This window comes from Beta vulgaris, chromosome 3 (genome assembly GCF_026745355.1).
Source record: "Beta vulgaris subsp. vulgaris cultivar EL10 chromosome 3, EL10.2, whole genome shotgun sequence".
NCBI classification, from domain to species: domain Eukaryota; kingdom Viridiplantae; phylum Streptophyta; class Magnoliopsida; order Caryophyllales; family Amaranthaceae; genus Beta; species Beta vulgaris.
Window position 1 is genome coordinate 3,012,695 of NC_079204.1, and position 18,003 is coordinate 3,030,697.

At 34.9% G+C, this 18,003-nt stretch overlaps 4 protein-coding genes across 4 annotated transcripts; 1 reads left to right on the forward strand and 3 right to left on the reverse strand.

Annotated features, from left to right (window-relative positions):
- Positions 1–2,784: 2,784 nt before the first annotated feature.
- On the reverse strand, positions 2,785–4,617 carry LOC104888145 (RPM1 interacting protein 13). The gene is made up of 3 exons (XM_010673023.4): positions 3,817–4,617; positions 3,269–3,355; positions 2,785–3,169 (listed from the first exon to the last, which is right to left on the reverse strand). Exons 1-3 carry the CDS (start codon positions 4,090–4,092, stop codon positions 3,041–3,043), a joined length of 492 nt encoding a protein of 163 aa, XP_010671325.2. The 5' UTR covers positions 4,093–4,617; the 3' UTR covers positions 2,785–3,040.
- A 4,085-nt stretch (positions 4,618–8,702) lies between these two features.
- Positions 8,703–10,177, reverse strand: LOC125496072 (uncharacterized). Its single transcript, XM_048641521.1, has 2 exons — positions 9,944–10,177; positions 8,703–8,858 (listed from the first exon to the last, which is right to left on the reverse strand). The coding sequence occupies exons 1-2, from the start codon at positions 10,175–10,177 to the stop codon at positions 8,703–8,705; spliced, it is 390 nt and encodes a 129-aa protein (XP_048497478.1).
- Positions 10,178–12,160: 1,983 nt separating this feature from the next.
- LOC130590679 (uncharacterized) lies at positions 12,161–13,423 on the forward strand. The gene has a single exon (XM_057393226.1). It carries the CDS (start codon positions 12,161–12,163, stop codon positions 13,421–13,423), a length of 1,263 nt encoding a protein of 420 aa, XP_057249209.1.
- Positions 13,424–13,859: 436 nt separating this feature from the next.
- On the reverse strand, positions 13,860–15,703 carry LOC109134540 (RPM1 interacting protein 13-like). The gene is made up of 3 exons (XM_019248303.2): positions 15,470–15,703; positions 14,509–14,595; positions 13,860–14,066 (listed from the first exon to the last, which is right to left on the reverse strand). The coding sequence occupies exons 1-3, from the start codon at positions 15,701–15,703 to the stop codon at positions 13,860–13,862; spliced, it is 528 nt and encodes a 175-aa protein (XP_019103848.2).
- Positions 15,704–18,003: the final 2,300 nt, after the last annotated feature.

The following is an 18,003-nucleotide window of genomic DNA, read 5'->3' on the forward strand; positions in this document are numbered from 1 at the left end:
TTTATCATTCTCAATATTACAATTGCACTTCTTTTCGAATACCAGTGATTGGTAGGTAGTACGTAGGACGAGGGATGCAACATACTTCCTCCGTTTCAAAATACTCGCTACACTTTTCATTATGGGAAGTTTCACATTACTTGTTATACTTCTTTTTTGGGCAATAAACTCTCTCTATCTTTCTCCTCCCACATGGGTCCTTTTTCTTTTTACTCTCTACCTCTCTCTTCTCCAAAATTTGCCTAGGAATTCGTAAATTGAAAAGTGTAGCGAATAAAGGGGCTGTTTGGCAATCGGATGTTGGCTGTTGGCTTTTGGCTGGTTTAGTTGGCTTGTTTGACTGGCTGGAAGCATTGGCGGTATGTATTGGCTTTTTAAGTTGGCTGTTTAAGCCAGCTGTTTGCAAAAGTGTTTGGCAAAATTAAGTGTGGCTGTTGGCTGTTTATTAGAGAGTTTGTGGGCCAACAAGCCAAAAGCCAATCCAAAAAGCTGCTCCAGGCAGCTTTTTCATTTTGGCTTAAAAGCCAGCTTTTCAGCCAACCAAAAAGCCAATAACCAAACACTTTTTTTGGCTGTTTGACCAAATTGAAAAGCCAAAAGCCAATGAAAAAGCCATTTACCAAACATGGCCAAAATGAAACGGAGGAAGTAAGTTCAATTGAAAATTTGAAATGACACATTCTTTCTTTGAAAAAATTTCATAAAATTATCTTTTATAATTAATTTTTTTCAAAAAACTACCTTTTAAAAATTTACATAATTTCAATTGAAAATTTGAAATGGCACATTCTTTCTTAGGAAAAATTTCATAAAATTATCTTCTATAATTATTTTTTTTTCAAAAAACTATCTTTTAAAAATTTACATAATTTCAATTGAAAATTTGAAATGGCACATTATTTCTTTGGAAAAATTTCATAAAATTATCTTTTATAATTAATTTTTTTCAAAAAAATACCTTTTAAAAATTTTCTTTCAGAAAACTAACTTATATAACAAATTTGTTTCAATATACTATCATTTTAATTACCAAATTGCTATTCTTTCTATCCTATCGTTTCTCTCTTCTTTTCTCGCTATTCCCTCGACAGCAACACCTAAGACGATTGTCATTTATTAATTAGTATTAGATATAAACATAACATGGTAGTATATTGAAAGATTTATGTTATATAAGATAGTTTTTTGGAAGAAAATTTTTTAAAGGTAGTTTTTGAAAAAAATTGATTATAAAAGGTAATTTTTTAAAATAGTTCCTATTTCTTTTGAAACTCTTTGAATGTCACTTGGACGAGAGGTATCATTCTTTTTTTTTTTGACGGGAGAGAGGTATCATTCTTTGTTTGCAAACGTTCAATTAATTTTTGAACACCACCATAATAATATTGTTCGGCCATCTAAAGTTTTTTTTTTCCGATCCATATGAGCTACGAATGCAGTATAAAGAAAGGGAAAGGAGATTCGAACATATGACTCATTATTCACAGTACCTCAATCTTAATCACTAGGCCACGAACTAAAGTTTTTTTTTTCCCGAAAGGTTTTATACTCTGAGGGTGCGTTCTATTCAACTTATTGGACCTGAACTTATTGGAACTTATCTGAACTGAACTTATTGAACCTGAACTGAACTTATTGGAACTTATTAAACCTGATTGGACCTGATTCAACTTATTGGACCTGATTGGAACTTATTAGACCTGATTGAACCTGATTGACCTTATTAGACCTTATTGAAACTTATTGACCCTGATTGAAACTTATTAGACCTTATTGGACCTGATTGAAACTTATTAGACCTTATTGGACCTGATTGAAATTTATTTGACCTTATTAGACAAAAACATTGACCATGAATAACATAAATATTACCACTAATGTAAATACTACCCCTCAAAATTTTTTATAGAATAATAATTATTATAATTCGTCCTTTAAAAATAATGATTATTAATTATCTCTTATGATAATTAATTTAACAAAAAAATTACTATTTATATATTTGCCTATACATAACTTTCATCACTAATATATCTAATAGTGTTGTTATAATTTTATAAAACACTAGTAGAAAATCAAAAAATTAATTATTATTATTATTATTATTATTATTAACCTTAATTATTTGACCATGATTATAATATTATTCAATAGCAATATGAATAATCAAATAATAGACAATAATACAAGTATAATACTATATATTGTGGTACTTTAATAAAAAATTCTAATAATAACATAATCAGCTAATAGTAATATGAATAATAAAATAATAGACATAATACAAATAAATAATAAAATAATAGACATAATACAAATAAATAATAAAATAATAGACATAATACAAATAAATAATAAAATAATAGACATAATACAAATAAATAATAAAATAATAGACACTAATACAAGTATAATACTATATGATCATTGTGGTACTTTAATTGAAATTCTAATAATAACATAATCCGCTAATAGTGATATGAAATTATGAATAACAAAATAGTGGACAATAATACAAATGTTTATTAAACATTGACTATTTGGACTTTATTGGACCTTATTAGACCTGATTGGAACTTATTGGACCTTATTAGACCTGATTGGAACTTATTGCACCTGATTGGAACTTATTGCACCTGATTGGAACGTATTGGACCTTATTGGAACTTATTGCACTTATTAGACCTTATTGCAACTTATCTGAACTTATCTGAACTTATCTGAACTTATTGGACCTGAAACTTAATTTTTTAAGTTGAACAGAACGCACCCTGAGTCATTGGTTAAGAAACAAAACTAGTCACCGTTGCCAACAGCTTTTTGCTACAACGGATAAATGCTACTTCCATATTGATTTCAGCATATAAGATGCTTTCTTAATCTAAACAACAAAATCTAATGCCATGAAGCACCTCATACTTTGGAGTAGTTAAAAATTTCAGCACTTCTTCAGCTTGTTGTTCAGTATTAACAATTCTTCAGCTCTGTAACGGCCTTCATACTTCCATCTGCGACTGCCTCTTGGTTTGTCTCTCCGAAATTATTGCCTTTGCCTACGAAGTTTAATGTCCTCATAAGTAATATCACAGTGCTTCAAGGGATAATACAGGGCGCTTATTTTAGTCCATCTTTCGCAAGGCGCAGGTTCATCACAAACACAGCAATAGCACTGGAATCAAATAAGTACATAAAACTAATCAGACACACTAGGCAAGTGCAAAATCAGAAAACATATGAGCTACTATTAGCAATGGTGAAAAATTATTACCCTTTTGCAGTGAATTTCATGGGATGTCTTGTTAAAAGGGTGGAGAGCACAGAGGGGCCTTGGATGTATGTAATCCCTACAAGCTACCTGCCCATTTTTAAGAAAAAATATTTCTAGCAGATTAAAGGCTTATTTTCTTCGGCATAAAACAGCTAAACTGTATTGAACTGAACTGAACTGAAATGAATAGTGATATGTGAGAGTAAAAAAGTATTATCCAGAGCTAAACTGAATTGAATTGAGCTAAACTGAACTGAACTAAACTAAATTGAACTGAAATGAAATGAGAATAAATTGGGAAGAACAGGCCTAAGAAAAGGATGGAATTATCATCGTCTAATGATCATCAACTCATCACGTCCAGGAGAACATCTTGGGAATAAAAAATGCCCATTAGAAATTTTGTTATAAGAGAATTGATACATGCCCATCTTGCTTGTGCACATGATAAATGTACACAAACATACAAATCTTCGTGAAATAAACAGAGATAAGTCCCATCAATTTATCACCATAATTTATATTCATAGTAGAGATAGCAAAAGTACCTGGCCTTTTTCGGCTACAACAGCAACATCAGGAGCATCTTCAACTTGATCTAAGCATTTGGAGAGTGAAGAAAGATCAAATGTTTCGTAAGGATCAAACTCTAATATGAAGCAATCTTCAACCTTTTCAATTTCCTGTATGCGATTTTTATCCTTCAGACAATATATTGATCCCTTATGACACTGCTCTTTAGCAGGAGCAGTTAGAGATGCTAATGGACCATGTTTGTTTCTTTTCTCACCAAATTGAGATCCATCCTTTGTGTTCTTTATCATGAGTGCCAGTCGAGATATTTCCTTCGATATTTCAGCAGAGGGTGAGGGAGGTACATAAATGATCCTCAACTTGAACTCTCCAACAGTCCTCCCAACCTTGTCAAACTAAAGTAAGAGAAAAGAATGGCATTTATCACCAAGAGTGAACAGAATGGTCACTCTTAACTCTCTATAAGTAAGAGAAAAGAATGGCATTTATCACCAACAGTGAACAGAATGGTCACTTTTAACTATCTAAGGCTATGTTTAGTTGATATCAATATATTGGTAAAAATAAACCCGGAGGCCATCGCGTTGCATTATGAAAAAAAAAATCCTTACTTACAGAACTACAAAAGTTGAAGTAAGAATGTGTAAATCAATAGATATTAAAAAATCTAAAAATTTATTTAGCATGGAAACTCTCATGAAGATCATGTTTCACATTTCCGAAACTCGAGAGAACAAAATTTCTTTGAAAGACCAACGAGTTTCCTGCCTCAACGATCTTCAGTCACAAAAGGATATTTTCCCAACTAAAAATCTCTTAGCTAAGTCTATAGTCTATGCCCTATTATATACATCTTTTGTCGGTAATAAACAAACCTACAACAGATTTCTATGCAACAATAGTTATTTAATCCTAAATTTTGGTTTCACGAGAAATAATCAAATTTTTCAGAGGCTTTTTCGAGGCAACACAAATGTGTCAAGCACCCGCACAATGTTACATGTCACATCGGCTTTCCTATGAATGTTTCGTGAGAAAATATGACCAGACCCGAAGAAGTCCAAAAATGTCCCAAAAACAGCCAAATTTGAAGGCTATAATACACGCTTTCGTATTTTCCCGTGGCCCAAGATCCGGACGGCACGGTGTGCCGTCTAGATACATGGGATGTCATCAAAAAGGAGTCAAGTGGCTTGGAACGAATATATGGATGCATTTACGTTCATTTTGAGAAAAAATTTGGGTTTCACTAGAAATGAACAAAAGCGGTGCTCAAAGGCTTTTCGAGAGAATGCAAATGGTGTGAAATACCCGCGCAACGTTACAAGTCACGTCGACTTTCCTAGGAACGTTTCGGGAGAAAATATTGTCATGCCCGGAGAAGTCCAAAACTATCCCCAAAACAGCCAATATTGAAGGTGAATACACGCTTTCGGACTTTCCTAGGGCCAGAGCTCCAAACGCCACGGGATGCCTCCTAGAGACCTACGAGGTCATTGGAAATGAGTCATGTGGCTTGGAACAAATATGTGAGCCTCTACGTTCATTTCGAGACAGTTTTAGGTTTCACGAGAAATGAACAAATGTCGCGTTTAAAGGATTTTCGAGGAACCACTAATGGTGCCAAGCACCCCGCGCAACATTACAAGTCACTTCGGCTTTCCTAGGAACGTTTCGAGAGAAAATATGGCCAGGTCCGAAAAGGTCCAAAATTTTCTAAAAAACAACCAAAATTGAAGGTTATAATACACGCGTTCGGACTTTCCCGGGGTACGAGATCCAAATGCCGCGGGATGTCTCCTAGCGACATGGGAGGTCATTGGAAATGAGTCATGTGACTTGGAACGAATTAATATGTGGATGCCTTTACGTTCATTTCGAGGCAATCTTGGGTTTCACGAGAAATGAACAAATGTGGTTTTCATAGGCTTTTCGAGGCAAATAATTAAAATGGTGCCAAGTACCCCGCAACGTTACAAGTAAGGCCGGCTTTCCTAGGAACATTTCGGGAGAAAATATAACCAGTCTTGGAGAACTCCTAAAATGTCTCAAAAACAACTAAAATTGAAGGTTATAATACAAGCTTTCAGACTTTGCCGGGATCCGAGTTCCGAACACCACATGATGCCTCCTAGGGACATGGGAGGTCATTGGAAAGGAGTCATGTGGCTTGGAGCGAATATGGGGATACCTTTACGTTCATTTCGAGACAATTTTGGGTTTCACGAGAATTGAACAAATGGGGTGTTCAGAGGTTTTTCGAGGCAATACAAATTGTGCCAAGCACCTACGCAACGTTACAAGTCACGTTGGCACTCCTAGGAATGTTTCGAGAGAAAATGTGACCATGCCCGTAGAAGTAAAAAAAATGTCCCAAAGACAGCCAAAATTGAAGGTTATAATGCACGCTTTCAGGCTTCCTCGGGGCCTGAGTTTCGAACGGCACGGGATGCCTCCTAGGGGCATGTGAGGTTATTGGAAAGGAGCCATGTGACTTGGATTGATTGGATGCATTTAAGTCATTTCGAGGCAATCTTGAATTTGACGAGAAATGAATAAATGGGGTGTTCATAGGCTTTTCGAGGCAATGCAAATGGTGTCAAGCACCCGTGCAACGTTACAAATCATGTTGGCACTCCTAGGAATGTTTCGGGAGAAAATATGACCATGCCCGCGGAAATAAACAGAATGTCCCAAAAACAACCAAAATTGAAGGTTATAATACACGCTTTCAGACTTTTTCGGGGACCGAGCTCCGAACGCCACATGATGCCTCCTAAGGACATGAAAGGTCATTGGAAAAGAGTCATGTGGCCTGGAACAAATATGTGGATGTCTTTATGTTCATTTCGAGACAATTTTGGGTTTCACGAGAAATAAACAAATAGGGTATTCATAGGCTTTTCGAGACAACACAAATGGTGCCAAGCTCCCGCGCAACGTTATAATTTACATCGGCTTTCTTAGGAACGTTTCGGGAGAAAATATTACCAGGCCCAGAGAAGTCCAAAAATGTCCCAAAAACAACCAAAATTGAAGGTTATAATACATGCTTTCGGAGTTTCCCAGGGCTCGAGTTACAGATGCCACTGGATGTCTTCTAAGGCCATGGGGGGCCATTAGAAAGGAGTTATGTGGCTTGGAACGAATATGTGAATGCATTTACGTTCAATTCAAGGCAATTTTGGTTTCACGAGAAATGAACAAATGGGGTGTTCAGAGGCTTGTCGAGACAATGTTAATGGTGTCAAGCACCCGCACAACGTTACAAGTCACATCGGCACTCATAGGAATGTTTCGGGTGAAAATATGACCATGCCTGGAGAAGTACAAAAATGGTCCAAAAACAACCAAAATTGAAGGTTATAATACACGCTTTCGGACTTTCCCGATGCCCGAGGTTTGAACGCCACGAGATGCCTCATAGGGACATATGAATTATTTGAAAGGAGTCATGTGGCTTGGAACCAATTGTACGTGGATGCCTTTATATTCATTTCGAGACAATTTTGGATTTCATAAGAAATAACCAAATGGGGTGTTAGAGACTTTTCGAGGCAACGCAAATGATGCCAACCACCCGAGCAATGTTACAAGTGATGTCGGCACTCTTAATTATAATTATAATGATAATAATGATAATAATAACAATAATAATAATAAAATAATAATAAATAAACTTAATTGAACTAAAATTAATCAAAAATAAGTCCAAAATAAAGAGCAGGGCCTTATTATTCAAACTCGATTTCATGACCTGTTCTTTTTAAACTTTCTTTTGTCAATTTAGAAGTTGATCAATCTATTATATCTAATCTTAAATTATGTCTCTGCAAGTAATCCTCATGCTCCCAAGTTAAAGCGTAGGCTACAAAATTTGCAATAACAAGAATTTCAGAATGGAAGAGTAGATTTGCATGGGGTTAAAGTTCTAGGTGATTCTCCAAAACGTCTTGAGTGCACCACGTTCACAATAATTTATTGTGTACCTAAACTAAATTCATCATACAAAAACTGATTATATTAGGAAAAAAAACAAAATATAATATACTATTAGAAAATTGACTATACCATACAAAATCTAACTATAAAAAAGGTGTTTATATCAAACGAAAACTAATTATATCAGATAGAAACTGACTATATTATATGGTTTTTCAGTGCACAATAAGTTATTGTGAATACGATCCATTAAAGTTTTATATGTGATTCTCTCTTCCTTTAATTGTATGATGTCGCAACTCGCAATAGTAGATGACTTGATCCAAGGATCTAATATTTTGGGGAGCATCAACTTATGATATTCCTTGTTATAATACAATATTTCTCCAATAGCTAACAGTGTTACATGCATTAAAAAATTAGTTGATGAGATAGTCCTGTTTTTTTATATTTCTCACTTGAAATCTTAACACTATTTACACTTGGAGATGAATTTTTTCAATTTTTCGCAATTTATAAGAAAAAATAGTTATGTGAAGTCTTTCTTAATTCGTCTCAATTAGTACCTTATTAATTACTCCCTCCGTCCCAAAATATAGTTCCCATTTCTATTTTGGGAGTCAAATTTTAAAAACTTTGACCAAATATTCTTACTAATATATACAAAAAAAAAACATATTCATGAAGGATCTTGTTAAATTCGTTTCATTGTGTAAATTCGTAATATCAACTTTTTATATTTTTTACTAATAAGAAATAAAAGATATCGTAGGTCAAAGGTACGTCTTGGAGACTGTGCAAAATAAAATGGGAATTATATTTTGGAACGGAGGGAGTAATATTCAATCGTTATAAATTTTAGTAATATATAACGAAAGATATTTAAATTTAACAATATGTACTAGGAGACGTACACAATAGAGTAATTTAAGAATGATAAAAAAACGAATTTTGGGGGTCAATAAAAATAATCCGAGCCCGAATCTGAGTCTGAATCTTGTCCCCTTCTTGTCCTCCGAAGAGACCTCCAATGACCAAAACGTGAATGATCTGCATGACAGTGGTCCGACCATTGAGCGCAAGGAGCAGCTACATCACAAACATAACAGTGACACTACAATACAGTATATAACCAATCATTAGTAAACTTGAATCATTAGTAAACTTAATTGGGCATATGCATAATACATTACATATGAAAATCTATATATCCTTTAGGTATTTTTAACAATTAGAAGAATGAACGCTTGCTGTATATAATTAACTAGGACACTAGCTTATTTAGGTAAGTTTCAAAACTGGTTCTTATTAGCTTAGGATTGAGTAAGACCGAATAATCAAGTATCTAGTCAATTTTGGGATGTGAAATCAGGCTGTAAAATCAACCCCAAAGTTATTGAAACTAGTTAATCCGATTTGTGAAAGATTGGTACCAACATGTGAACCACAACTCCACAAGGTACCAGTTTTAAGTGGAATGTACGAGCTCGTAACGCTCTTTTAGGTTTGTTTGTTTGATTTAGGGTGTATTGTATTAACATGAGGTTGTATTTCCTCTTTTAATTAATATTCAATTTGTCGTCGTCAAAAAAAAAGTACCAGTTTTGGTTCCAAGGACCATAAGGCCATATGATCGTAGTTGAAAAAAATACTATAGGATGTACCAGCTTGCAATGGCTGTCATGTTGTGTCTTTGAGAAGGGATATTGCAAGCATTGGTGCCTTGAATGTGGAAAATCTCTACAAGCCACCTGCCGAATGATCACCATATTCGCATGCATGCTCATGTTAGACCAACATCATCAATCATGTTTGAATGAATAATACTCAAAAAGAACAATAATAATACTCATGCATGTCATGTGGGATAAACTAACATATGTTATTCTTTTAATGGTATACGCTAATAAGTTTAATAATACAATCCTTTGTTTTGCAAGGTGCGTATTGGATCCAAGGGAAGTCCATCTTGTTTTACTGAGGACGTCTGTTATTCTTGTAGGAACTAGGAAGAAATGCTACACCCCATTTTCCCCTGTTTTAGTCGCTAATCTTGTTCATGATGATTTACTTATGTATGGACTATGGTTAGTATCCTCTAGCCTCTAGGATGTAATTCGAGTTTTATTAACGTAAGTTCTTCTGATGTCAAAAAAAAAAAAAAATACAATCAAGGTAATGACGATAATGTATATATACCTTGCCGTGTTCAGCAATGACTGTGATATCAGGTGCATCATTCTCTTGATCTGCAAACTGAGAAGGTGAAAAAGGTCGCTTCAAAGATTCACAAGGATTAAAATCTAAGATGAAACATTCTTCAATATTTTCAATTTCTCTTGTGCGTTTCTTGTTCTTCAAAGAAAACACTGATCTTATGGGTGGCTGTTCATCTGTATCTGGAGATTTACTCTTCACCTCTCCAGTTTCCATTTTTATCAGGATGAATATGTGCAAAAAGATTAAGAGCAACAACTAACACAAATATTGATGAGGAAACGGATATTAATATGTAGAATATGTAAATTCCCAAAAACTCTCAACCTTTTCGTTTCCTCTTGAGTCTTAATCTTTGTATGTTACTTCAGTCAAACATTTAAGTTATTCCGATTGCTTTAGACACTCCTTAATGCACATCTATTCACCAATAGTATACTTTATAACGCTTTAAAAAATAATATGAAAAGTTAATAATGTGGAAGTGCAATAAAAAAAAAAAGGTTATGCTATATGCAGCTCTTAGGGTTGCATATAAGACATAAATACACTACTTAACATGAAAATAAGTTGTGAATTTATGAAAATATTTGTATCAACCGATGTAATAAATGATCAATTAATGCAACTTATTTCCATTTTTAGCTTCTTATATACAGCTCTTAGGGCTGCATATAGCTTTTCCCAAAAAAAAATGCAAAAAAAGACTTTAAAGTTGATAGGCTTTGACCCTTAGAAAGAACTAAAACAACTTAAAAAGAGTAAAAGGCAAAGGGAAAAATCACATTACTGTTCAAATCACATAGAAAAATTGAAGTCATACTTTTCGTAGTAAACCTATAAGAATTGGATCATTCTCAATTCTTACATTTTCCCGACCTTCACTAGACCTCATTGTAACGGTATCATGGTAAAATTTAACACAAAAAATGCTCCTCATTTTCTCAATAATAGATCACTTTGACCATCTACATATATACTGCATATAATGCATGAAATACACACACTATCAATAGTTACATAAGTTTTTCCCTTCAAAAAAGAAATAGTTACATAAGTTCCAATCTTTCTCGCTTCGATGTTAACTCCATAAGAGGAAGTGGATTGGTTCTTGTATCTCCTCTGCCGCCGCGTCCGTTCTTCTTAATGGTACTCCGACGACCCCTTTCAAGCTCCAGAGGGGTCTCCGACAAGGAGACCCTCTCTCTCCTTTTCTCTTTGTGCTTGCAGCAGAAGTATTAAATCTCATGATCCGAAAAGCTACAAGATTGAATAAATGGACAGGTATTACGATATGCAAACATGGGCCTACACTAACTCATCTTCATTTGCAGATGACACGATAATATTCACATCCCCAGATATGGAGGCGCTCAAGAACATACAAAAAACCTTGATTTTGTTTCAACTAACTTCTGGATTGCAGGTAAATTTTCACAAAAGCGAGCTTCTTGGTGTGAATACGTCTCAGTCATGGCTATCGGAAGCGGCAAAGAAACTGTTTTGCAAGGTCGGGTCTTTTCCCATCAAGTATTTGGGCCTCCCGATTGGTGGTAACATTCTAGGATGGTAGTTTGGATCCTCTGATCGAGAGAATGAACAAGAAATTGGCTTCATGGAAAGGGAAACTACTCTCAATAGGTGGGAGACTCACATTATTAAAATCCTCACTCTCAAACTTGCCTATCTACTTCATGTCTCTTTACCCTATGCCACAAGGAGTGATTGAGAAAATAAGCAAGATTCAAAGGAAATTCTTATGGAGTGGAGATATGGATAAAAGGGCTTTAGCTCTCATAAGATGGGAACTTGTACAACTACCAAAAGAGCTTGGAGGCCTCAATGTAAGCAATATATTTTTCAGAAACTTGAGCTTACTATGTAAATGGGTGTGGAGATATTTTTCGGAGCCAAGTGCATTATGGAGACAACTTATCGAGACAAAATATAAGTACCCAGCCTCGTTAAATATGGCAGATTTATCCCCACTTTGGATCGGGGGTCCCTGGAAATCTCTCTGTAACCATCTCTTGAAGCATAAAATTCGAGAGAAATTCTGAAATTTGGCTCAAGGAAAGAATTGGAGATGGAAATAACACCTTGTTTTGGCATGATGTGTGGTTAAGTAACTCACCATTGAAAGTTATCTTCCCTCGGCTCTTTTTGATCTCCTCCTCTCCCATGGCCTCGGTAGCCGCGATGGGTTTCTGGGAAAACAATAAATGGCAGTGGGAACTGTCATGGGTCAGGACCTTCAGAATTAGAGATTCAATAGAATGGGAACAATTGCATCCCTTGTTGCTTCAAGCTCCGATCCAGCATAATGAAAAAGACTCCCTTGTATGGACTCTCAGCTCAAATGGCGAATTCACAGTAAAATCCTTCTATGATGAACTTTACAAAGATGTGACTCCTTGTTTGGGTAGCCTCTCGCGGAAAATTTGGTCTGGACTTGTCCCTCTCAGAATAGAAGTGTTTACATGGTTAGCAGTACAAGAAAGAATAAACACTAAGAAGAAGCTCACGTCTCTTGGCATCATTCCTCCTTCAGAGTCAGGTTGCATCTTATGTGATTCAGGGCCTGAGGATATCTCTCACTTATTCTTATTCTGCCCTTTTGCTATGGAAATATGGAGTTGGTGGTGGAACTTGTGGAATATTTCATGGGTATGGCCCAAGTCTCTTGCTCAAGCTTTATCGCAATGGATCTTCCCAGGGAAAGGTATTTTCTTCAAACAAATCTGGTTCTCCTCCTTCATTGTAATCATATGGTCTGTATGGAGAGAAAGAAACGAGCGAATTTTCAACAGCAAATCGTCGTCTACCAGGGATATAAAGACTTTAGTGCTGGTCCGTTTATGGTGGTGGGTAAAATCGTGGAAACTTCCATTCCTCTACTCAGTTGAGGAAGTAATTAGAAATCCAAAATGTCTACAATGGGGTTCTTCCAAAGCCCCGAAGCCCAAAATCTCTCACTCTCACCTCAAAAACATTGCGGAGGTTGGAAGCTGCAAATTAATTCTTCGCTGGGTAGTGGGCTTCACCCCTTTCTCGCCTTCAAATGGAGCAGATGGGGGAGGAATTTACAGTGGACACCTTCGTAATAATTGGGGAGACACTCTTTGCTCCTTCTCCTGTCCCTTTCCTCCGATGAACCCAGAAAATGTGGCGGTATTAGCTATTCATCGTGCAATTCAAATCTCTCTCAGTTATGGAACCGCAGGAGTTCAGGAAATTTCAATAAATTCCGACTCCATTTTGGCAATCAGATGGTGTCTCAGTCGCTCAGATGGACCAAGCAATCTTTCTTTCATCCTAAATTTTATCAGATCCACTCGCCAGAAGCTTCCTTTGTTCCAGATTAATCTTCAATCTGATAGTAATGCCCAGATTAGGAAAATCTCAGAGAAGAAAAGATTTGTTTTTTCAGATGAAGTTATTTGGGAGAAATATCCTAAGTAGAGCCTGAGATAGTAGTTTTATTTTGACTGAATGTAAGATGGTGGACTTCAATTTTTCTCCTCCCAGGAGTTGGAAATAATAAATCGATCAAAAAAAACTCCATAAGAACCCGTCTATAATAGGTGGGTAGCTAATCAAATTGAGAATTGAATCACGCTAACTCCATAAGACCATAAAATTAGACACCAGACTTCCAGAACCAATTACACACGCAAAATATTCTTAACCTAAGAGAGTAAGAGTATATAACATCATCCAACACAACTCCTCATTACTTTGATAATCCATTAGAGAACACCTGATCTTACTATTCGACTTCAAGCGATTCCAAAAAGAGCTCGCAAAACTTCACGCAACACTGATGCACAAGTCACATTACAGGATTACTAATTAGTTCAAATACCCGACTTTAGCTCTAGAGTCTGTGCTACTGATTCTAGTGACTAGTGTGGATATTGAAGTTAGGCACATACTCAAGTTGCGAATAAATTTCATCAAATTTGATGTGTATATTTCTCTTTCTCGCAGTCCTAAGATCTCTCCAAATCTGAATATCAGGAGTGGCTTCGCAATGCTTGAAGTAACTTGATTGTTCAGTCCATTGCTCGCAAGGTGCTGGCATATCACAAACGTAGCAATAACACTGCAATTGAACCACAAGCGTATAATTCACAACAAAACATTGGTACCCTAATTACATGTTGCAAAACTATTCAAGGGCAAGTTTTACTTTCTTTGAAACAAAGACCATGTTTGGTAAATATTTTTTGCTTTTGGCTTTGGTCAAACAGTTAAAAAAGGTATTTGGTTATTGGCTTTTTTATTGGCTAAAAAGTTGGCTCATAAGCCAAAATGAAAAAGCTGCATGGAGCAGCTTTTTGGATTGGCTTATTGGCCCACAAACTCTCTAATAAATAGCCAACAACCACAATTAAATTTTGCAAACAGCTGGCTTAAACAGCCAACTTAAAAAGCCAATATATACAGTCAATGCTTCCAGACAGTCAAACAAGCCAACCAAACTAGCCAAAATCGAACGACCAACAGCCAACCGCCGATTGCCAAACCGCACAAAAAATTATTACCATTTTGCAATGATTGTAGTGAGGAGTGTTGTAAAATGGGTGCATAGCACAGAGATGCCTCGAATGTGGATAGTCCCTACACGCGACCTACATATAGATAATCATATTTGTCATTATAATGATCATTGAATTAGAGCACAAAACAATCCTTTTTCTTAAAAGAGGCCTACCATTAAGGGATGATTACAATCGGCTATTAGGAATTTTCTAAAAAAATCAATATTAAGGGTGTGTTTAGAGTTTAAGGTTCATCAGATCCAATCGTAGTATTGTACGTGTTTCATGTGTGTATATCAAGTGAAATCTGCGTTGGTGGGGAAAAGCTAACAAGCAGATTTAGGGTTTGTTCTCCAGTTTAATTCAATTCAGTTGTAATCAGTTCAATTAAGTTGCAATCAGTTCAATTCAATTCAGTTCAATTCCAACTATCATTTATATTAGTTATAATTTAATTCATGTCAGTTCAATTCAGTTGCAATAAGTTCAATTCAATTGCAATAAGTTCAGTTCAATTGTTTATGTCAAAAAGAACAGGCCTTTAGGTGAAGAGAAACATCCCATAAAATTAGTATGTTTTTCGTTTAAATTATGTTATATACTTAATTCTCACAATGATGACTAACTGACTAATGTTAAATAACTTGGGTACAAAAACGAGTATAAGAACACACATCACTAACTAATTATTTGAATCGTCGTTTGTGAGGGTTTAGCAAATTCAGATAGACTAAATTGGACAATTAATTCAGCAAAAGAATACTCCCTCTGCTTTTATTTAGTTGTTATATTTGCTATTTTGAAAATTGAATAACTAACTTTGATCGATTATTTTGATTTTTTTATAAGTAAAAATATACATGTGTGGTCTTGTTAGCTTCGTCTTGATATGTAAACTCATAATATCAAATCTTTGTAATTTTTACTTAAACGAAATAAGATATATTAAGGGTTAATGAACTACCTCGCCTTGCTCGACTGTATCAAGATCATCATCGTCATCATATAGCAGCTTCGAAAGCGTTGGAAATGTAGTAAGGGAGTCATAAGGATTGGATTCAAGAATAAAGCAATCTTCAATCTCTTCAATCTCTCTTAAACGAGACATGTCCTTCAAAGAGATTATTGATGTCTTTGGAGAAAACTCTTCTTTTGGTGGTTTTAAATCAGCATCACTTTCCGCCACAATATAACCCATTTTATGATCAAATACCTAGAGAGTAGCAAACAATAAAATTAGTTTCATGAATTGATTACTGAACGTGAAGAAAACTGTTTCTAGCGATATTTGGAACACGAAAATAATTTTAGAAGAAACTACCTACATAAATTATTGTAATTTACACTAACAAAGAATACAAATTCTAACCTATTTTAACTTGAATAGACGAATATAATTTGCCCAAAATAAAACCATTAAAAGCTATCTTTCATTTGCCTAGAAGATTTTTATTCGTGTGTAAAAGGAAACTTCCGAATTTGAAAGTCCGGTCAAAATTCTTTGTTACAGTACTAAATAAGTATATAATTATACTCGGTATTACATTCTCTTTAATTGGTTGAGCAAAAAAAAACTTGAATAGATCCTTTAAAAAAAAAACTTGAATAAAAAAAAAGTTCACGATAACTTTTTATACATCAGAAAAATATGAAATAGTCAATTTTCATTTGATATAATCAATTTTCAATTGATATATAGTTAGTTTTTGTATGATACTCACCTTTTTGTATAGCGACTTTTTGTTAGATAGGATCAATTTTCTAATATACTGAGTTTCATATAATGTAGCCGAATTTTTTTTTTCTAATATAATCAATTTTTGTGTGATAAAATTAGTTTAAGTACACAATAAATTTTTATAAACCCTGTCCACCCAAGACGTTTTTGTTGGTTGACAAGGGTCTTCCTATCCTATGCACGTAGTGCAAACTGCAAAGGATAGGCCTTATATTACATTTCCTTTTAGCAAATCATGTATCATGCATCTTAACTAACATATAGAAGATTTTTTCTAAAACTAGATCAATTGACAAAGAAATTAAAAGCTTACTAGATAGATAGCATAATTTTAGGGAGAATTTTCTATGCTAGTTAAGATGCATGATATATGATTTGCTAAAAGAATACGTAATATAAGACTTATCTTTTGCACTAGGTGCATTGGATAGAAAAACAGCAAGATATTAATATTTTCATTAAATATTACACATATATTTGAAATGAAATGTCTAATTAAAGGAAAGAGTGAAACCTTGTTAAATTTGAAGCCATGATAATGATGAATATCAAACCTAGCCATGCAGTTGGCACAACTAACCTGCAATCCAGTTCGACGGAACCCGCGGGACCCACATATTGGTGGTGGGCCCCGATTGAGGTTTTGAGGAGGAACTATCTGGTGGTGCAACCGGTAGCAAGGGCAAATGAATTCCATCACAAGAGGTGGTATGATCAAGATCCGACGGCGGCCGTAGCAGTTGATTGAGGATGGTTTAAGTTGTGGTGCGGTTGAGACGATGTTATGGCCATTAGTTTGGGTGATAAAATGGAGAATTTTTAAGTGATTAATTAGGGTACTTAAGAATTTATTAGAGGCGGGAAAATTTTGCATTAAGTATATTTGGCGCCAAATAATCTTCCATTTAATTAATTATTTTTGTTTGGAGTGATTAAATAAGAATTCTACTAATCCAGATTTGCAAACAAATCAATCATGTATGTAAAGGTTTATCTGGATCCAATTGAGCATAGAGAAAGTATGAATTACGCAGATCTTAATGTCTATATATGTAAATTATGTGAGATTATGTACTCTTTCTATCATACACCACAAGTGTGAATATGTGAGATTATGTACTCGGTATTGAGTAAAGTACACATTGTTATGTTTTTCTTTTTTGGGGCCCCTTGCCAGAGAACCTCTTGAGTCTTGAGGGTAGGGAATCTAAGGTAATTCATACTCGCATGTACAAGTATCCAAGTAGGTAGTGATTTCGAGCTTGGGACCTCAAAGTCACAAAGTAAGCATGGTTATACACATAACACATTGTTATATGCAAGCATTACACGATTAATTGATAGTATAATACAATTAATAAAATAGTAGAAACAAAATTAACTAGTAATAGCTTATTATGAGTACTAGACCTGGTCATCGGGCAGTGTGAGTCATGTCATAAAAGGGTTGCCACGTAAAGGGTCGGTAGCCAAATGGGTATTGGGCCGCCGATAGCGGATCGATATGGGCGGGCCGGCAAACGAGCAATAAAAACAAAGAACAAAAAGAGCCAAAAGTGAGTTTAAATGAATGTGAATTCGAATATGTAGTTGATTTTACAAAACCTATATTATTTTTCAAAACTATTAGGTTTCTTTATTGGCCCTATAATGGTCCTGTCCAATAATGACTCTATATCCAATAAAAGCTCTATAAATTTGACTCCAACTCTTTAACCATTAAGCTAACCTGTCCAATAACCAAGTTTGGTGAGTACTCA

Bases quoted from the DNA above. Each gene is read 5' to 3' on its own strand.
- LOC104888145 (XM_010673023.4), bottom strand. From the start codon at position 4,092: ATGATAAAGAACACAAAGGATGGATCTCAATTTGGTGAGAAAAGAAAC. The intron at 3,356-3,816 runs GTACTTTTGCTA...AAAAATGGGCAG, and splicing joins TTGTAGCCGAAAAAGGCCAG to GTAGCTTGTAGGGATTACAT. The intron at 3,170-3,268 runs GTAATAATTTTT...ATTTGATTCCAG, and splicing joins ATGAAATTCACTGCAAAAGG to TGCTATTGCTGTGTTTGTGA.
- LOC125496072 (XM_048641521.1), bottom strand. From the start codon at position 10,177: ATGGAAACTGGAGAGGTGAAGAGTAAATCTCCAGATACAGATGAACAG. The intron at 8,859-9,943 runs GTATATATACAT...ACTGTATTGTAG, and splicing joins TCATTGCTGAACACGGCAAG to TGTCACTGTTATGTTTGTGA.
- LOC130590679 (XM_057393226.1), top strand. From the start codon at position 12,161: ATGGGTTTCTGGGAAAACAATAAATGGCAGTGGGAACTGTCATGGGTC.
- LOC109134540 (XM_019248303.2), bottom strand. From the start codon at position 15,703: ATGGGTTATATTGTGGCGGAAAGTGATGCTGATTTAAAACCACCAAAA. The intron at 14,596-15,469 runs GTAGTTCATTAA...ATCTATATGTAG, and splicing joins ATACAGTCGAGCAAGGCGAG to GTCGCGTGTAGGGACTATCC. The intron at 14,067-14,508 runs GTAATAATTTTT...GTTCAATTGCAG, and splicing joins ACTACAATCATTGCAAAATG to TGTTATTGCTACGTTTGTGA.